The 17555-nt window shown below is 39.0% G+C and overlaps 1 protein-coding gene across 5 annotated transcripts in view; it reads right to left on the bottom strand.

The window, feature by feature from the left end:
• Positions 1-17555, bottom strand: part of SGK3 (serum/glucocorticoid regulated kinase family member 3) — a 61225-nt gene that overhangs the window by 4876 nt on the left and 38794 nt on the right. For all 5 annotated transcript variants that reach the window (XM_065668378.1, XM_065668379.1, XM_065668380.1 and 2 more), the window contains exons 5-13: positions 15236-15311; positions 9761-9848; positions 7664-7716; positions 6335-6392; positions 5431-5514; positions 5211-5342; positions 3139-3251; positions 2914-2950; positions 2717-2803 (exon numbers count right to left, since the gene is read on the bottom strand). In XM_065668378.1, coding sequence (XP_065524450.1) covers positions 2717-2803; positions 2914-2950; positions 3139-3251; positions 5211-5342; positions 5431-5514; positions 6335-6392; positions 7664-7716; positions 9761-9848; positions 15236-15311 — 728 coding nt within the window. The remainder of the gene's footprint in view (positions 1-2716; positions 2804-2913; positions 2951-3138; positions 3252-5210; positions 5343-5430; positions 5515-6334; positions 6393-7663; positions 7717-9760; positions 9849-15235; positions 15312-17555) is intronic.

Below are 17555 nucleotides of genomic sequence, written 5' to 3'. Positions count from 1 at the left end.
CTACATTTCTGACAGCTTGCTGCACTGTTGCAGAGGCAACATCTCTCAGCACACTAGCCACTTGCGGCTTCCTATATGCTCCCCATCCAATACATAAACATGAAAGGAGAAGATACTAATTCTGCCTCAAATCTATCATTTCTGAAAAATCGTATGACCTATATTCAGTTTCAGTGTACAACTCAATGAGGGCATGAACTGTGAGGTGCTACACGACATCCTTGTCTCTAAACTGGAGAGACATCAATCTGATACATGGACCACTCGGTGAATAAAGAACTGGCTGGATGGCCGCACACAAAGAGTTGTGGTCAATGGCTCAATGTCCGGCTGGAGACCAGTAACGAGTGGTGTCCCTCAGGGATCGGTGTTGGGACCAGTCTTGTTTAACATCTTCACCGCTGACATGGACAGTGGGATTGAGTGCGCCCTCAGCAAGTTTGCTGATGACACCAAGCTGTGTGGCTCAGTTGATATGCTGGAGGGAAGGGATGCCATACAGAGGGACCTTGACACGCTTGTGAGGTGGGCTGATGCCAACCTTATGAAGTTCAACCATGACAAGTGCAAGGTCCTACACCTGGGTCGGAGCAATCCCAGGCACAGCTACAGGTTGGGCAAAGAAGAGATTCAGAGCGGCCATGCGGAGAAGGACTTGGGGGTGCTGGTCCATAAGAAAATGAACATGAGCTGGCTTTAGTGTGCACTCACAACCCAGAAAGCCAACCGTATCCTGGGCTGCATCAACAGGAGCGTGACCAGCAGGTCGAAGGAGGTGATCCTGCCCCTCTACTCTGCTCTCAGGAGACCTCACCTGGAGTATTGAGTGCAGTTCTGGTGTCCTCAACATAAAAAGGACATGGAACTGCTGGAACAAGTCCAGAGGAGGGCCACGAGGATGATCAGGGGACTGGAGCACCTCCCGTATGAAGACAGGCTGAGGAAGTTGGGGTTGTTCAGCCTGGAGAAGAGAAGGCTGCGTGGGGACCTCATAGCAGCCTTCCAGTATCTGAAAGGGGCCTACAAGGGTGCTGGGGAGGGACTCTTCATCAGGGACTGTAGTGACAGGACAAGGGGTGATGGGTTCAAACTTAAAACAGGGGATGTTTAGATTGGATATAAGGAGGAATCTCTTTACTGTAAGGGTGGTGAGGCACTGGAATGGGTTGTCCAGGGAAGCTGTGAATGCTCCATCCCTGGTGGTGTTCAAGGCCAGGTTGGACAGAGCATTGGGTGGTGTGGTATGGTTTAGTGTGAGGTGTCCCTGCCCATGGCAGGGGGGTTGGAACTTCATGATCTTAAGCTCCTTTCCAACCCTAACCATTCTGTAATTCTATGATCTCAGTCCTCACCTACAGCACACACAATTTCTAACCTCGCAAAACAAGAGAATGCTCACTTCTATTATTCTAGCATCCACATTCTGAAATTTAATTTACAAATAGATAATAGCATTGTCAGAGAAGGCACAGACGGAAACTCACAGTTTAATTAGATCAGTATTTCTCCAACTTTCTGTATGTGTGAGTGCCCTGTAACTCATTTGTCTACAGATGACTCTGCAAAAATATGAAAAGCAGCTGAAGTATTTTGAAATCAACCACTTCAGCTTTCTCTAACCTTTCACAACCTCCTTTGAGATTTTTAGGTGTTGGAACTCACCACGTCATTCGACTGAGTGTTTAGAAACACTGAGAAGATAATTATGCTTTTAGCAGGATTAAGAAAGATTCAAATCCAAATCTTGGATTATAAAGACTAATACAAAACTGCTATGTTTAGTCTTGCTATTTTTAAGAATGCATAGAAAGCAACAGCATTATCACCCTCTTATGTTGCAGTTCATGTAAGACCAAGGTAAGTGTGAAGACTAAGCCTTTGAACATGAGAAGAACCCCTCAGATTTTCTGAAACAGATCCAGTTATCTGTGTTCTATGCACTGTCCTTTGAGACTTCTAAAATATTCAAATATTGCTTCAGTTCACATTTACCACTCAAGCTTTACGTATTTCTATTCTGATCATAACTCGGATTAGTTGTCATATGTTGCCAACTGCTTATTTCTTTTTAATTCAAATGTTTCAGCTAAATACTACTCCTGACGTATCTTCCACCGCCTTCAAAGGCCTTTGCTGTCATTTCAAGTATGCTTATCAAATTATCAAAGCCACTAACACTGACATTTCAGTGAATCCCTCATGCGTGTTGAAGACCTTCAGGTTCTAAATTTTCCAGTGCAGTTTTCTCAGTAAAAAGACAGAGTTCAATAAACGTGGTCAGCAAGTGAAGGTTCCGTGCATATGCAAAATTTGCTCAAGACAGATATTAAGTCCCTATCAACTTACTCAAGAGTCGGTGGCAGAATACGCTAAGTAGATTCATACTGGAAAATCTGTTGCAGCTGTTACACAAACTAACTGTCCTGTGTCCAGCCAGTGGTTAGGAGACACAAGAGGAGAGAGTGTTTGAAGGGGGTTGAAAAAAGGGAGGAAGGAAGAAATGAGTTATGGGGATGTGGGTAGTAAGTAGGAGTAAAAAGGACAAAGAACACATCTGCAGGAAGCTTGTCTTTGGTTTGGTTTCATGGAAGAGCTTGTTAGAAGAATGCAAACCTGCACCAGTACAGAGTATTTGATCTTCCAGTTACACAAATACTAATAATAGTTAACAGTCAGTAATTACTAGCCGAAAAACCCACGGAAGTCGTCAACATACTTCTGGTGTCCCACAGAAAGTTGCAGTGGTATCAGAACTTGCAATCCCTTCTTTACAAAGTCCAAAGTCTGTCAACACAACATGACCCTGTTTAAGAAAAGAGTGGTATTTTAAAAGCAGAACCTGCTCAACGTGTGGATACACACTGTCAGTTTTGTGAGAGAACACAGAGAAACAAAATAATGTTGTATACTTACTAGTGAATCTAGGAGAATGTTTTCTGGTTTTAAATCCCTGTTACAACAAAACAAAACAAAACAAATGCATTCATTCAAAACAGTAGTCACTAACACAAGAGCTTCAGGTTTTGGTGAAACTGTTGTGTTCGAGTTTCCTTAAGATAATTGCATATAGTGGTTTTCACTTACTAATCTATGCCATTTTTAACTTCTGCAGGACAAGGATACAGTTCAGAAACCTACCTGTACACTATATTTATGGAGTGTAAGTAGCCCAGTGCACTGGCTATTTCAGCAGCATAAAATCTGGCTCTGTGCTCAGGAAAGGAGCGTTCTCTTTGCAAGTGAAAGAACAGCTGTAAATATGCATATAGTAAATAAAAACATTAGAAAAAAATCAGGTTAATAGCATGTAATTTTAACAATAAAACATAATTTTATTTAACTGTCCACTTTTTTTAAGTAAAATGAAATAAAATTGGGTTTGCTGCATGATTCTGTCGTACCTTTACTCCCTTCCTTTCTCAGAAATGAACAGACAATTCAAACATGTAAGGACATTCCCCTAAACTCAAGACTAGTCAAAAGGACCTAGGGTAAACCACTAGGCTGTGAATAAAAGTTGCAAGATTCAGTGATGCAAGATAGCCTCCTAACAGAACATAACCTGGTGTGTCAGATCAGTAATCTTCCATTTCTGCATATGCTTGCCTTCAAATTTTTGTAGGTAAGTATTTGTAGAATTGTATTTTGTAATCACCTAGATGTACCTCAGTTTGGGAGATGTATATTCCAAGCTAACAGCTAATCCACAAACTACACAGAGCTGTCTGGCTTCAAACAGTTTGAAGCAGATATGGGAGTCTAGCCAAAGATTAATCATAATCATACAGATTAAACTATACAACCCATTCAACTTCTCAAGATTTTGGGAAAACAGAAGTTTTCTGTTTTCCGCCTACAAAGTTTGGGAAAAAAATAGAAAAAAGCCCTCAGAGCTTTCTGAACACTTCATTCAAATCTGAAAGCTGTTCTGCACTGTATTTTGGTTTGCCTGGAAGAATGCCAAACTAAATTGTAGGCAGCAGCTCAGAGTAGAGCACACCAGGAGCTTGCTAATACAGTTTAAACAGGATGACAGTCCATGAGGCAAGAGAAAGGCCCATCTTGTCCCAACTCTGACACTTAAAGGGGTCAGAACAGAAGCTCTAGGAACACTGTAAGTACTGATGGCAGGCCATCATCAATATGAACTAATGCACTTCATATCTCATCCTGGTTTATTCAGCATACTTAACATTTGTCTGTGTATATCCAGCTGCACCAACACAATAGGAAGCCTTGAGATACACCGAAACAAATTACATAAATTCCACCCCTTCCCCTGTGCTCCTCCAGCTACCGGAGTTTCATCATCTATAACAGTATCCTGACTTATCTTTTCCTGTTCTGCTTTAAGCACCTGTAAGACCTTCTGAAGTATATACATTTTACACCAGTAAACTAGCAAAACTGGAAACACAGCAAGTGACAAGACACACAGCTCTATTCTGTTCACACAATCATTTTTCACTATGATGTTTTCTTCAGTGACAACTAATTTCCTAGACAGGCCCAGCTGTTAATAGTCTACAAGACCCTCAAAACCTTTTGAAAGAACGGAATGACCATTTTATACCCCCTTACGTGTACTGCCTATTCAAACAGTTTACACATAAGTCTCTTGAGCACTCCCAGAAGTAGCGGCTACTTTGGAAAGCAACAGATCCCTAGCTGAAGACAAGCTGCTCCAGAACATCTTATATATACTTCCTCCATTTCTTTCACAAGGTTTTCCTCAAGTTACTTAATGCCACTGCTTCAAGGAAAAGGATCTTGAGGTTAAGGCTATTTGGTAGTAAGTAATTAGACAATACAAAGCTACAGAATAATCTCAAAGGTCCCAATAATACCAATGTAGTAAATTCAGTTGCTAGTTTCCTTCCTTCTACTTTCAAAATACTGGCATCTCAGCTAATGCAGATGCAAAACGAAAAGACAGATTTACAAGGTGGAAAATGTAACAACATAAGATTAATTCATAATAAAGGTAAACTTAAGTATATATAAAATACACTATTTGTATTTGACAATCATGAATAAACTTGGGAATAGAGTTGGACGAGAAGAGGAACAGGGTCCATATAGCTACAGAAGTCTGTACTGATAGCAGATAATGATAGAATTTGGAGAGAGCACCCATTGTAAAGGATCACTCCATCCCTCCCACAGAGAATTAGAAGAGAGACTCAGACCCAAACACAACTACCACATACCTCTCCTCCATTAACAAAATCCAGGACAAAGTAAAGCTTTTCCGTTGTTTGGAATGAGTAATGTAATCCAACCAAAAATGGGTGTTTCACATTTTTCAAAAGCACATTACGTTCAGCCATAATATGTTTTTGCTGTAAGGAAGTAAAAGATCAGTAAGTAAACAGGAATATTTTTGTAACTAAAGGAAAAAGGGAGGTAGGTAGGGAAAGAACATTTCACCTCTTTCCTATTAAGAACAATCTTTTTCTGCAGCACTTTGACAGCATAGTATTTCCCATCCAGTTTTCGCTTTGCAAGAAGAACCTGAGAAATTCAGAACAAATGAAGAAATGTGACTGTTGCACTTCACATTCTATTAGTAATAATTCCACAAGTTCAGCATAACTGGGAAGTATTCATGCTAGGTTTTTACAATACACTTTCTCTGCCTCTAATACAGTCAACCACCAATGTAATCACCAACAAAGTGAGCTCAGAGCTCAGTAAAAAACTGCCTTGATAATGGTATCATGAAAGACTGAATAACATTTATTTTCCATGACTTGCTGAATCTCTAACAATTTCACCTGTTTTTGTAAGTTTTAAGAATAATTTAATGCGAAACAATTTGAAACTGGAAACATAGACTTCAAAAGAGATTCTCTGTAATGGGAAACAAAGACATCAAAAGAGATTCTCTGTTGCATCTTTGTAGAGTATCAGCAATTAATTCACTTTTCAATGGGCTGTTGCTCACATGGGTCCCCTGCATTAGGGGTTTGACAAAACAGGCCATGCCAACAAAGGGAAATGCACGATTCATACTCCAGCTGCTGCATAAGCACAGGGGTACCTCCCTTCCTCTCTGGGGGAGAGGATCTCTGTTCCTCTTAATGAGAAAGGGAAACACTCCCTTTCTCATTAAGCCAAGTGACTGAGGCAGCCAACTGCCACACCAGGTAAGAAATGTCAGGGCTTTAAAAAAGCAGCAAGAGGGATCAAATAATATAGCTTATATGCAGCCCTAGACTGATACCATTTCCAGAACCTCTAGCCAAGTCTCAAGCCAACAGTCATTATGCACAAGACTCCAGCTAGCATCTTTGCACGAGGGTAAGATAGGTACAGTAATAAGAAAACTCACCTTGCCAAAGCTGCCTTTCCCAATAACTTTCAGGAAATCAAAGTCTGTTGGCTTAGCACTGAAACATATTTAGGAACAAAGACAGGTGATCTGAGAGGAAATTACAAGCTTTATAGCTGTCGAGCAATCTAGTGTAGCATGTGAGTGGTAATGCAAGAACAACACTTTGTTAGCACCCTCGTTTATTCTTCATTCCACCTAACACCCACACTTCAGCAGACCCTCGCTCAGAGACAGTGACTCCTCTTCATTTTGCAATTCCATTTTCCTCCAGGGAAAGTGCTCAAGTTGCATCCTTTGAGTTTCTTTTGTAAGTTTAAGGTTAAGTTACAAAGGAGCAGCAAGACTGTTCTTTTATTCTCCACAGTCTAGTTCCTTGTAACTTTTAAATCTGCATTTCCCCATGACTTTTCCTAGAGCTTATTTCTCATTTCCTAAGGGCTCAAGCTTACAAAGGGAAGGAAGAAGGGACCAGGTTTGTTATTTATTCTCTTTGTTTAGCCCTTCCTTCCCTCCATCCTTTCCTTCCTCATTTTAAATTACAGCAAGAGGAGGGAGGTTCTGAGGAATAATTCACTCTCAGTTTTTCCACTTCCCATACCACCACTCCTTTCATTTTTCCCAGGATTCCCTCTTTCCTAAATACAATTCAGATGTATTTTTGTCAGTAAAACAATTATCCATGTTTTCAAATTCCAAACTAACAGTTACATCACCATACACCTCTCCATTTATTTCCCTGAAGGGAAATCCTCTTACATTTAATTTCTTACTGCAATCTATTAAGCATTTCCTCCCATTAGTCCAGAACAAATCTGTGACGAAAGCAAAACCAACATAGCAGTCATCTCCTAGATGAGAAAAGCACAGAACTGAGCACAGGTTCATACAGAACTGAGAACAGAAGCTCTGCAGAAGACACCAGAGAAGCAAGTTATGACTGCAGTAACTAGGTTTGCCATACATTAAACCAAGCTTGTTTCAAAAGCTGTTCACATTCTTAACAGTTGTTGGACCACTCCCAAGACAGAGAGGTCATCTTTGCTATAGCATCCTGAAGTAGGAGGATAGCAGACTAACAAAATCTGAAGGTGAAAAAGAGAAAGAATTGTAAAAATGGTTGCTTATTTAGCACAGGAGTTAGTGTTTTGCTTCCTCCTGAGCAGTGCAAATTAACAAATAAAGGCGTATGCCCAAAGAACTTTCATTACTAGTAACAATTACATTCAGTCTAACTTTGCTGGGTTTAAAATTAAATTCAATAAAATATATAATAAAAGTTTTACATTAAATCAAATTATGTTTTAATTCAATGGAAATGAAACCTACTGAGGATTTCCAGATGGTCCCAAGTTGATATTCTGCGAGGTAGAGTTGATATTCTGTGGGAGAGACAAAGAGATTAATTTTTAATACTTTTTTTTTCCAAGTTATCTTAGAAACCAATATTAATTTCAAAACACTCCACTAATTTGCTCAATCCATACTTTACACTTGTTAAGGAGACCTAACAACCACATCAGGAACCTTGTAAATTGAAATAACTGGCCATCATCACCTTGTCACAGACTATTTCGACGCACAACACATTCAAGGATGAAGGTCATACAATAACTGTATCCAGACACAGAGAACAAGATTGGGAATTAAAATTTACAATCATTTCAACAAACAATTTGTTCCTCATCCAGAACTGAACCCTTTCTGTATTTGCTCTAGGAATGTATTTTCTACCTTTTATTCTTAGATTTTCCAAGATCTTAGCAATAAAATGATTTCAAACCCCCATACACTGTTTATGCAGGAGTAAATAACGAAAAACACAGTGTTCTTAAAAAACAAAAAGTGAACATTCTCCCCACCCCAAGAAAAGCATTACCCACCTGTTCTATCCTAACATTAAAGGTTAATTCAGTTCCAGACACAACGTGAATCCTACCCAGTGCACACCCAGACACAATGTGTAAGTTACAGGGAGAGGAGGAAGCCACTGCCATTTAGGTAATTTTTCTCAATTTTATTTTTATTCAAAAAAGGAGTATTTGTACTCTCATTGTGGTTTTGGACTTTACCAGAAAAAGATAAACTACATTCAAATACAAGTTACCTGGAGACAGGCTCGGCTCATAGGCATCACAAAACCAGTAGTCCTCCAGAAGCAGAGAATTCCCTGACCACACTGCTGGGTGCTACTCTTCACCAGTAAGAGCCAATCACACAATGATACTGGTCAGTTTTTAAAAAGCTACTGTATGAAAGACTTGTTTGCTTGTTCTGAAGCCTTGGTTTTGTGCCTTATTTTTCAGCTTCGTCATTTACATTAACTATGGGAAGGTGAATTTTCTATCAAATGTATGGTCTCGGCCACTCTGCATTAGCCCTCTTCGTATTTAGAATCATAGAATAGTTAGGGTTGGAAAGGACCTCAAGATCATCTAGTTCCAACCCCCCTGCCACGGGCAGGGACACCTCACACTAAACCATGTCACCCGAGGCTCTGTCCAACCTGGATGTATTTTGGAATCTGGTGTGGCACGACACATCATTAATTTTTGACTGCAGGTTTTGATCATTCCATGTTACCTAAAATACCTTTCAAAGGATGAAGTATTTCAAATTAGATTTTTGCTGGGTGCTCACAGTGCTGTCAAGCGCTTACAGAAAAAAACCAAAAAAAGCAGCAAAGACTGGCATCTTTGGAAGTGGAGCTTTCAGGAAATACCTGACCACAAACCAAAAATGACAACTCTTACACCTTTAAAGAAGGCTGAATAAGAAAAGTACTAAGATTACATCTGTATGTCAAGAAGTAAGCCATGGAGAAAACAAGCTTAAATATGGCTTAAAATATTCCTTCTCTGAAACAGCACTGTTTCTAGAGGCTGTAAACTAACTTCCAAAGAATCTACCTAGCCACATAGTGGCTTCTGTGACAAGAGAGGCGTCAGACATCCCACAGTGTTATATGTGAAATGAAATCAAACCCATTCTTGCTCCTGAATGACTTTTAGGAAGACTGCATTTTTTCCTCTGAATCATATTTGTCCCCCTCTTAAAAAACCCCAACACACCCAAGCAAACAAGAAGACAATTAAACATTTAATCTCACTTGCTCCTTGCCAGATAGTCTTAGCAAGAATCTTTGAAGAGATTGCAAAAGCTGTGACAGCTAAGCTATGACTAAAGCTGCGTTTCTTCAACCCATATAACAAGCAGTGAAGAAGCAAGACAAAACTCACTATCTCTTGTACCCCTTCTCTGTTGTTCACGTATGACAGAAGAGTAAGTTACACCCCAAAGTGGAACAGATTTGTTTAAAAGAGCATGGAGGAGACTTACTGTGAAACAAACTAGTAATTTTCAGTATATAATATATCTAAGATAGCTCTCAAATAGCTAAAATTCATAAGACTGTTCTGTTGTTACCTTCCGACTGCTCCTTTCATCTTCATCTTCAGATGGATCTGACTGGTGTTTTGGGTTATCCATCTGAAGAAATGCTCTGACATCTGGGCTAGAAACACAGTTAACTTCATTAGCACAGTGATAATCTGCATGATTTTCAGCCATAACCATAGGAAGCATTGGATTAAACAGCAGCAGAGGAGTTCCTCATCACAAAGTTTTGCAATTAAGTTCTGGCAATTAAGGACTGTGTATAACAAATGCTTTTATAGGAACATAATTCAACTGCTGAATGTGTGTATAACAAATGCTTTTATAGCAACATAATTCAACTGCTGAATGTGTGTATAACAAATGCTTTTATAGCAACATAATTCAACTGCGGAATGTGCTGCATACAGCACACAAAATTCTTCCCTTGCAAAACCCAGACACATTAAAGTATATATATGTGAAGACTTCACAAGGAAATGCTCTGCAGAACGGCATTAAAAGGTAATTGTTGGAAGAAAGCATGAGTTCTAACTGGCCAGCGACCACCAGGAAACCAGCTGTCTTTCAAGAAACTGAGGAGTTTAAAACCATTTGTAGTTTTCCAAAGTCAATGAAATAGTCCAACATCAGATAGAATAAAATGCATAGTCTGCATCCCAAAGAGAGATACTTGGTCGTTAACATTCCTATCCCCATTCACTTTTAAGTGGAAGATGCTGACCCTGTATTCAGAATGCATTCTGGCTGGGCACTGACAAGATGACGTTAGGAAATCCTTCCCATCAGCTGCAGGACACAAACGCTATCCTTCAGAAACCAGCAAGAGAGCCTACAGGCTTCCCGCAGTACTCAAGGAGACGCCTTTCAAACTTCAGCATTGGTTTCCAGCTGCTGCCTTGGTGGGTGGGGGCCAGGGGAGGAGGACTGGGAGAATGTAGGGAAAGTAAAAGAATTCTGAGAACCCACTTCCAGCAAGCAAAGCTTACTGAACATTACATTCAAAAGAATGTAATGTCTTTCTTAGCCACTACACAGTGAGTAAAACGTAATGTACTACGAGTGAGGCAAAATTAATACCTAAAGAAATGGATATCACATATAGGCTATATACTACCTGAAGAGATTACTGAATCTATCAAGTTCCATCAGTTCACTAAAAGGTAGCCTGCTTATCATGGAGGAAATCTTACCTAAATTTCAGAGATTAAGTTCTTTGAGAATGTCTCAGGTAGCCACTCATAGGAAACTCTGCATGAGCCGTTCAGTAAAAGAAAAGCACTAGCTTACTATAGAGCTGCTCTTTTATCTTATCCCTAGTACATAAAACTACTCTATTTAACATTTAAGAAACAGATATACTTGCTTTGCTATTTTCAATCCATTTCACCCTCCGCACTTAAGGATAAGCAGTAAGAGATGGTCCATTTCTGACATATCCCCAGCTCCTGTATATCATATTAGCACTACTCATTACTGAACCCAACTAATGTCCTATACTATCTGAGGTTCCCAGTCACCATCGCCCACATTCTATATTCCTAAACCCTACTTGAAAGCTGTTTGTTAACCTTCAGCCTTTCAGGTTTCAAGAACAAGGCTGTATGCACAGTTTTCCACTATCATTTCAGTTTAATTCTTCCCATCTTATATGAACTCCAAATTCTGATCTATTTCAGGGCCTCTCCTGTATTCTGAGTCACAGAAGACAAAAATCACTGTGGTTTGAATATTGTAGTAATACTGGCTCACGATGCAGCAATTTAAGTTTCAGAATCCTTGGATATCATAAAATCAGGAATACAGAGTTATAGTTAACATTTTTCACAAGACAGAACAACAGAACCAGATCCTAATTACCTTTCAACATTAATTATTCTGGACAAGTGGCTGATTTAATAGAGCATGTTGTAATACAGCTCAAATAGTTACTATAGTAACTTTGTCCAGCACCGAATTCACAGCAGGAAAAAAAAATAAAAGTAGAAAAAATAGATTCACGGTAAAAGGCTGCTGTACAGTTGCAGAGTGCTCAATCTCCACACTGCATGGTGGCCAGGAGTATAAGTGATCAATGTTACATCGTTCACATTTGCAACTTTAAAAGCACCGCAAAAAAAGTAGTGGTTAAAAGAAAATGTTTTATTTCTTAGCCCAGATTGCGGCATGCAGATACATGCTATATAGACTGGTAGGACTTCTATGCTGTAATAGCTCACATGTATTAACTCAATGTAGTTTAAAATACACTGGAACTATTCCTAAAATAACCTCACAGGAAATTAAAAGGATCAAGAAAACAGTTTAAAAGGGATGCTCAATATACATTGTACATGTACTACCAGCAAAAGTCGATTTTGTTTGGATTTTTATGACTGGATAAATTTAGTTTATAGGTTTTCTTTGAGATCACGAATGGATGTCAAGCTCCATCTAAATGCAGTTCCTTCTGTGACAGCAGTTCTGCATTAGCCTTCCTGAAGAAACACAGGAAGCCACACAAAAAATTTTGGACACATAGAAATATGAATAAGCCCTAGAAGTCACACAGATTTTGCAGCAAAATGGTAAAGTTAACTGCCAGTGACACACCATTTAAGACACACTTTTTTTAAACTAATGGTGTCCAGTAAAACACTGCTATCTTTTTTACAGAAAGCAAAGGCTTTAAAAAGCCATAACGTACAGTTAACATTTTAAAAGAGCACAACCAATGTAATGCAAGGCTTGCTTTCCCCACTGTGGACTGCAAGATCTTACAATCCAGGGGGTTCAGATTCAGAAATCAGAAAAATCCAGCCACTGATTTTCTTCTAGGGAACAAACACAGACCCCCGCTTCTCGCTTAGAGAGCTGATAACTCATTTCCCCACAGAGGTGGCAGGGTATTGTCATTCTTGAGTTCTTCAAGTGTTATGCAAATGTTCTCATTTTCATTAAGGCACTACTTTGGACTGTTTAAAAATAACTATGTTACATCTTTAATGCATCCTCTATTATACATTTGTATTCAAACAGATTTTCTTTGGAAGTGTTCTCACAATTATATTCATTAATTTTCCAGTGAAGACCTACCTTTGAGGGGGCTACCAGCCCAATTTAAACAGTTGCTCAGTGATTTAAGAGGCCTCATAATGCTCACAAGTAATGAACTCCCAGCTCCTAGTCAAGACATCACTCAGCAAGAAGAGCACATCTGCTTTCTATCCAACAAGAGCAAGTTCTCTGTCAAATACAGTTAGCTGGGTAAATGCAGCTTGAAGCTAGTCCTCTTAATTCCCAATTAGGTCTAAGCCAATGATCCATCCTGTCCCACATTCCACCTGACAGCAACTGCAGGAAAATCCTCATCAACTGCCACAGGGTCTCTCTAATAACTCTAACACATTTGTAGGTTTCTGTTGGCTTTATTACTGGACAGAAAGGTGCGGCTTCAATACAATATCCCACAAACAAGCCGGACCCAAGAACCAAGTCTACTGAAGGACAGAAAAAACCCCACAACAAACAACCCCAACCCTCTCCTTGAAACAGCACGGTAAGGTTCAGAGAATAATAGAAACATTCCGATCTTGGACACACTGAATCTGACATTTGTGCTTTTCAATTCAGATGTTCAGGTGCCTTTGCGTCCAGAAATGAGGACATCACCACCAACAGTTCTCCGGCTTTTAGTGAAACAGTTTTCCTAGGCAGGAGTTAAAAATACGGCATCCTGATACTGGCTTTAATGCTTAAAAGATATAGTGGAAGGTGGACTTCCTTGAAGTTGTGTGAAAATGCATATCCCCCTATGCCTTCCTTGTACATTATTAACTTTACCTAAGTAATTTTTGCTAATTTCAAATTTAATTAGCACATTAAAGCAAAACAGTCTAAGAAAGTAGGGATGCTGACTATCTGTGAAGAATCAGTCACCACATATTCCTTAAGCAGCTTCTAGCACATCTAAAAAAACAAGACAAATTCAGTCTCTATTTTGTTTTTATTGTATAACTATGTCTAATAAGCTTTTTATTGAACACACTTTCAACAACACCAAAGCACTTTATGAGACCTACTCCTTAATACTGATTTAAGTTAGTTTTAATGGATCAAACAGGCTAAGTGCAAAGTTAAAGAACATCAATTGAGCTACCGATGCATTTGAACGTAAAACAATTTTAAAAGCTCACAAAATTTAAAACAGCAAAGTGAATTTGAGGTTTGGCTTCTTTTTTTTTCCTTTCTTTTTTTAAGCATACAAGTCTGTGATGTGCACAGAAACCCTGTACCATCTTACCTATGGAGAACAAATACATCAGGTTTTGAAACGAAATATTTGGACATACTGACAACCAAACAGGGAAGGGGATTGTAATAAGTAAAACCAATGTCCTTTCTTAATGTAACAAAACCGATTAGCTTTCAATAAGTAGTTATTTTAAAGTGCTTTCTCATCTTCCCCAAGAACACTATGATGACCACAAGCCTCCCAGTATTTGTTCTAGTGGAAAACTATTCTACCATAATGACTTGGTTGCAAAATTTTTTCCACTTCCCACAAGGAAAGATATAAAATGTTCCTTTCTCCCAAAAAAGAAAGAAAATACACATTTGGGGTTAATAGGACATTTAAATAGTTCATTTATTGGAAAAAAAAATACTCTTGACTGCAAGCTGCAGCAATACCATTCAAGGGTTCTATTCTTTCCTGTGGGAAACAGGCAGTTTAACAGGTTGTACACATAGGCTGATTAAACAAAGCATACGTGTTACAGACATTTATTCAACACTAAAGCCAAACATAGAGCTTTACTATTTTACCAGTTCAAGCAACACAGAAAGCTGCACAGATTTAGTTTAAATTTATTAGGTATAGATTTAAACGAAAATAAAAATGCAGTTCAGCCCCCAGATAAAATTCACACACGGAACTGTTATCCTTCAGATTTAACTGGAGCCGACTCTAGCGTACCATCACCTCTTACTTATCAGCAGGACACTGATGGAGGCTAACACACCTGCAATTCTCCTGGAACAGTTCATGTACAAGCTTACTCATTTGCTTTAGACAGGCAGCTTGGTTACCCCCAACCGCCTAAGCAAGCTGATTAAGCTACTTTGTTAAAATGCTTACAAGTTCTGGAGCACACACATGAACTCCTCTAACAAAAAAGTTCAGGCAGTGACTTACAGCAACTTAATAGCAAGAGACAGCAGAGCTGTTACACAGGACAGCCAGGGGCAAAACAAACACCTGCCCTACAGCAACAGAGTTTACACCAGAATCTGCTCCCCTGGTATTAAGATCCATGCTGCATCCCAGGTTATTTGTAGATCAGTTTTCAGGAAACAAAAACATTTTTATACTGTTCATCAGCCAAAGTAAAGTTTGTTTATTGTATTTAAGAGCACCAAACATGAAAATTACATACTTTTAACCAGATAACTTATTTTACAGCTTTGTATTGACACTTAATGTATTTTATACAGTCCTTATAAAATAGAAATGAAACTACTTACTGGTTGCATAGCTCTGGCTGTCTAACTAAATTTTGAATGAATTCATTCAGTCCTGCTCTTCTCTGTTTAATAAAATCTGGAGATAAAAAAAAGTAAGATAGATTTATTAGAACAATCAGTCAGCTTGTGAAAAAGACTTCATTTTCAAACACAGGGGGTTTTTAGGACTTAAAACAGCAGTTAAAAAAAAAAAGAGGCTGCTTCATGACTGGTTCAGAAAAGCATTGGTTCTACATGTGAGAAATCACAAGCTTAACACATTCAAGTGAGGTGAAAGAACAAATTTCATTTTCTCTGCAACACTACTAGAAAATGTAGACAGTCAGTTGGATTAGAACTGTACTGAAGTGCTTTGAGAACAGCGTGTAAGCACAGTAGGCTAGGCTAACCTGTGCAGCCTTCGCCGTGTTGGTGAGCCCTTCAGGACTCAATTCTGTTCAAAACCCACAAAACACAGGCAAAACCTGGCATCAGCTGCACAAATCAAGTTTTTACAAGAACAGTCCCACCAAGCAGCACATTTCCATAATATATGTATGGCAGTGGGAAAGTTGCACAGCTCATCCAGCCAGCGGGAACTCAGATGGAACCATTAAAGGTAACTAAATAAAATGCTTTATTTTCTGTCTTGGACATCATCTCTGATATTAAAAAAGCAATCCTCAGCATCTCCACCCTCACCTAAAGCTTAAGATACGTAACTTTCCTTTAGCGATATGGAAAGATACACAAGGGATTTAAAACTCTTTAACATGAAATAAAGTGCAAAACAGGATAATCTTGTCTTTCATTATTCATGTCAACAACAAGTTGCACAGAAAAAGCTGATTTTATTCATGTGTTAAGGTAACTCTGTCATATAAAAATTGCTGACCACTGTTAAAATTTTAAATTAAAATTCAATTTCAATTAAAAGCGGTATTTCCAATACTACAAAAAAAAATGTTTCTATTGTTCCAGGGATATAATCCCTCAATCCTTGTTCAGGTATTTAATAATCCCAAATTACTGACATCAAGCAGGAAGGTAAACCTGCATAAAGATGTTATGGGAGTCACCAACATCAGCAGTTTCAGTATGGCAGATGTATGGTACCATCAGCCACTCTAAGGCTACAGAGCTGCCCACATTGTTGAAGATAAAACACTTGCATCGTGTCACCTCAAATGTATTCTGTCATTTTCTAGTTCTGTATTCTGACTGGTTTCAATGGTTTCCCTCCACCCTACTTCTGACATTAAACCCAGATTAATTTTGAGATAAGTGACAATAAAAATGAAGCATTTAGATGACAACCTATGTTGTAACAGCATTTTTGGTAGACTTTGGGAAGAGGGATATGGAAGTTTCTCTCTACTGCACTCCAAGGCAATAGTACAATCCATGGACTGACGACAGCACAAGCATTGACTGACAGAGGTAAAATACCTTTTCAACATTTGTAAAATATGTGACATTTCAGAAGCCAGCAGAAACACTACATCAAAGCTTCACTAAATTAGTGTTAAGATAATTATTTAAAAGAGCACCATGGCTCCATCTCCACCCTGCCCCCCAGCAAGAAACATCTTAAGAACGATTCAGTTTCTCATGCTTCAAGGATTTCAGCATAGTCCATGGAAATTTAAAACGAGTCTGAGGACTTTGCTTTACATATATAGTTTTAATAAAGTTTTAGGTTCTTTCCCCGCCATTTAAACTGCAGTTTCCTAAATGCGATTCCAGTAAAGCCACCTGTACATTTGGCTGTACAGCAGCCCAGACTGCACCACACTACTAGGTCTTCAGCCGATTCTGAAAACCCCAAAGTCAGAGAAAAGGACAGAAACCAAACCAGGAAATCCCTTTAGACACAATCCATGTAGAAGTTTCGGCAATCATTCACATGTTCATCAAAAGAGGCCATCAGAGCTTGGATACTTGCATTTGATTATTTTAATAAAAAATAAAAAGGAGTTTTGTGTCAGGATCTAGATGATTAACAGTAACTGCCAAAAATTTGTTTGTCTGAAAGAACTCTAAAAACCCCAAAAGAACACACTGCAAGAGTTCAACACCTTTGGATCTATTTGTTCTTCAGCAAAGGAGAAAATCAAATGCCTGAAACAGGTGCAGGAGGATGTAAAACTACAAACTCAGTCTGACCACATTAGCAAGCCAGGGGAGGGTGGGAGATTCCCAATGACCATCAAGGACACCCTTAAGGAAAAATACCCTGAATGAAGAGTATAAACACGCAGAGCAAAGCCTTGGCCTTCCCATTTGCCTCATCAGTGGTGCCACCTAGGTTAATTCAGTGCACTTTAGGAGTGATTTCAAA

The sequence above is a fragment of the Lathamus discolor genome, chromosome 2 (assembly GCF_037157495.1).
Source record: "Lathamus discolor isolate bLatDis1 chromosome 2, bLatDis1.hap1, whole genome shotgun sequence".
Taxonomy (NCBI): Eukaryota; Metazoa; Chordata; class Aves; order Psittaciformes; family Psittacidae; genus Lathamus; species Lathamus discolor.
Note: the sequence above shows the minus strand (reverse complement) of the source record. Positions and strands in the feature narration are given on the sequence as shown.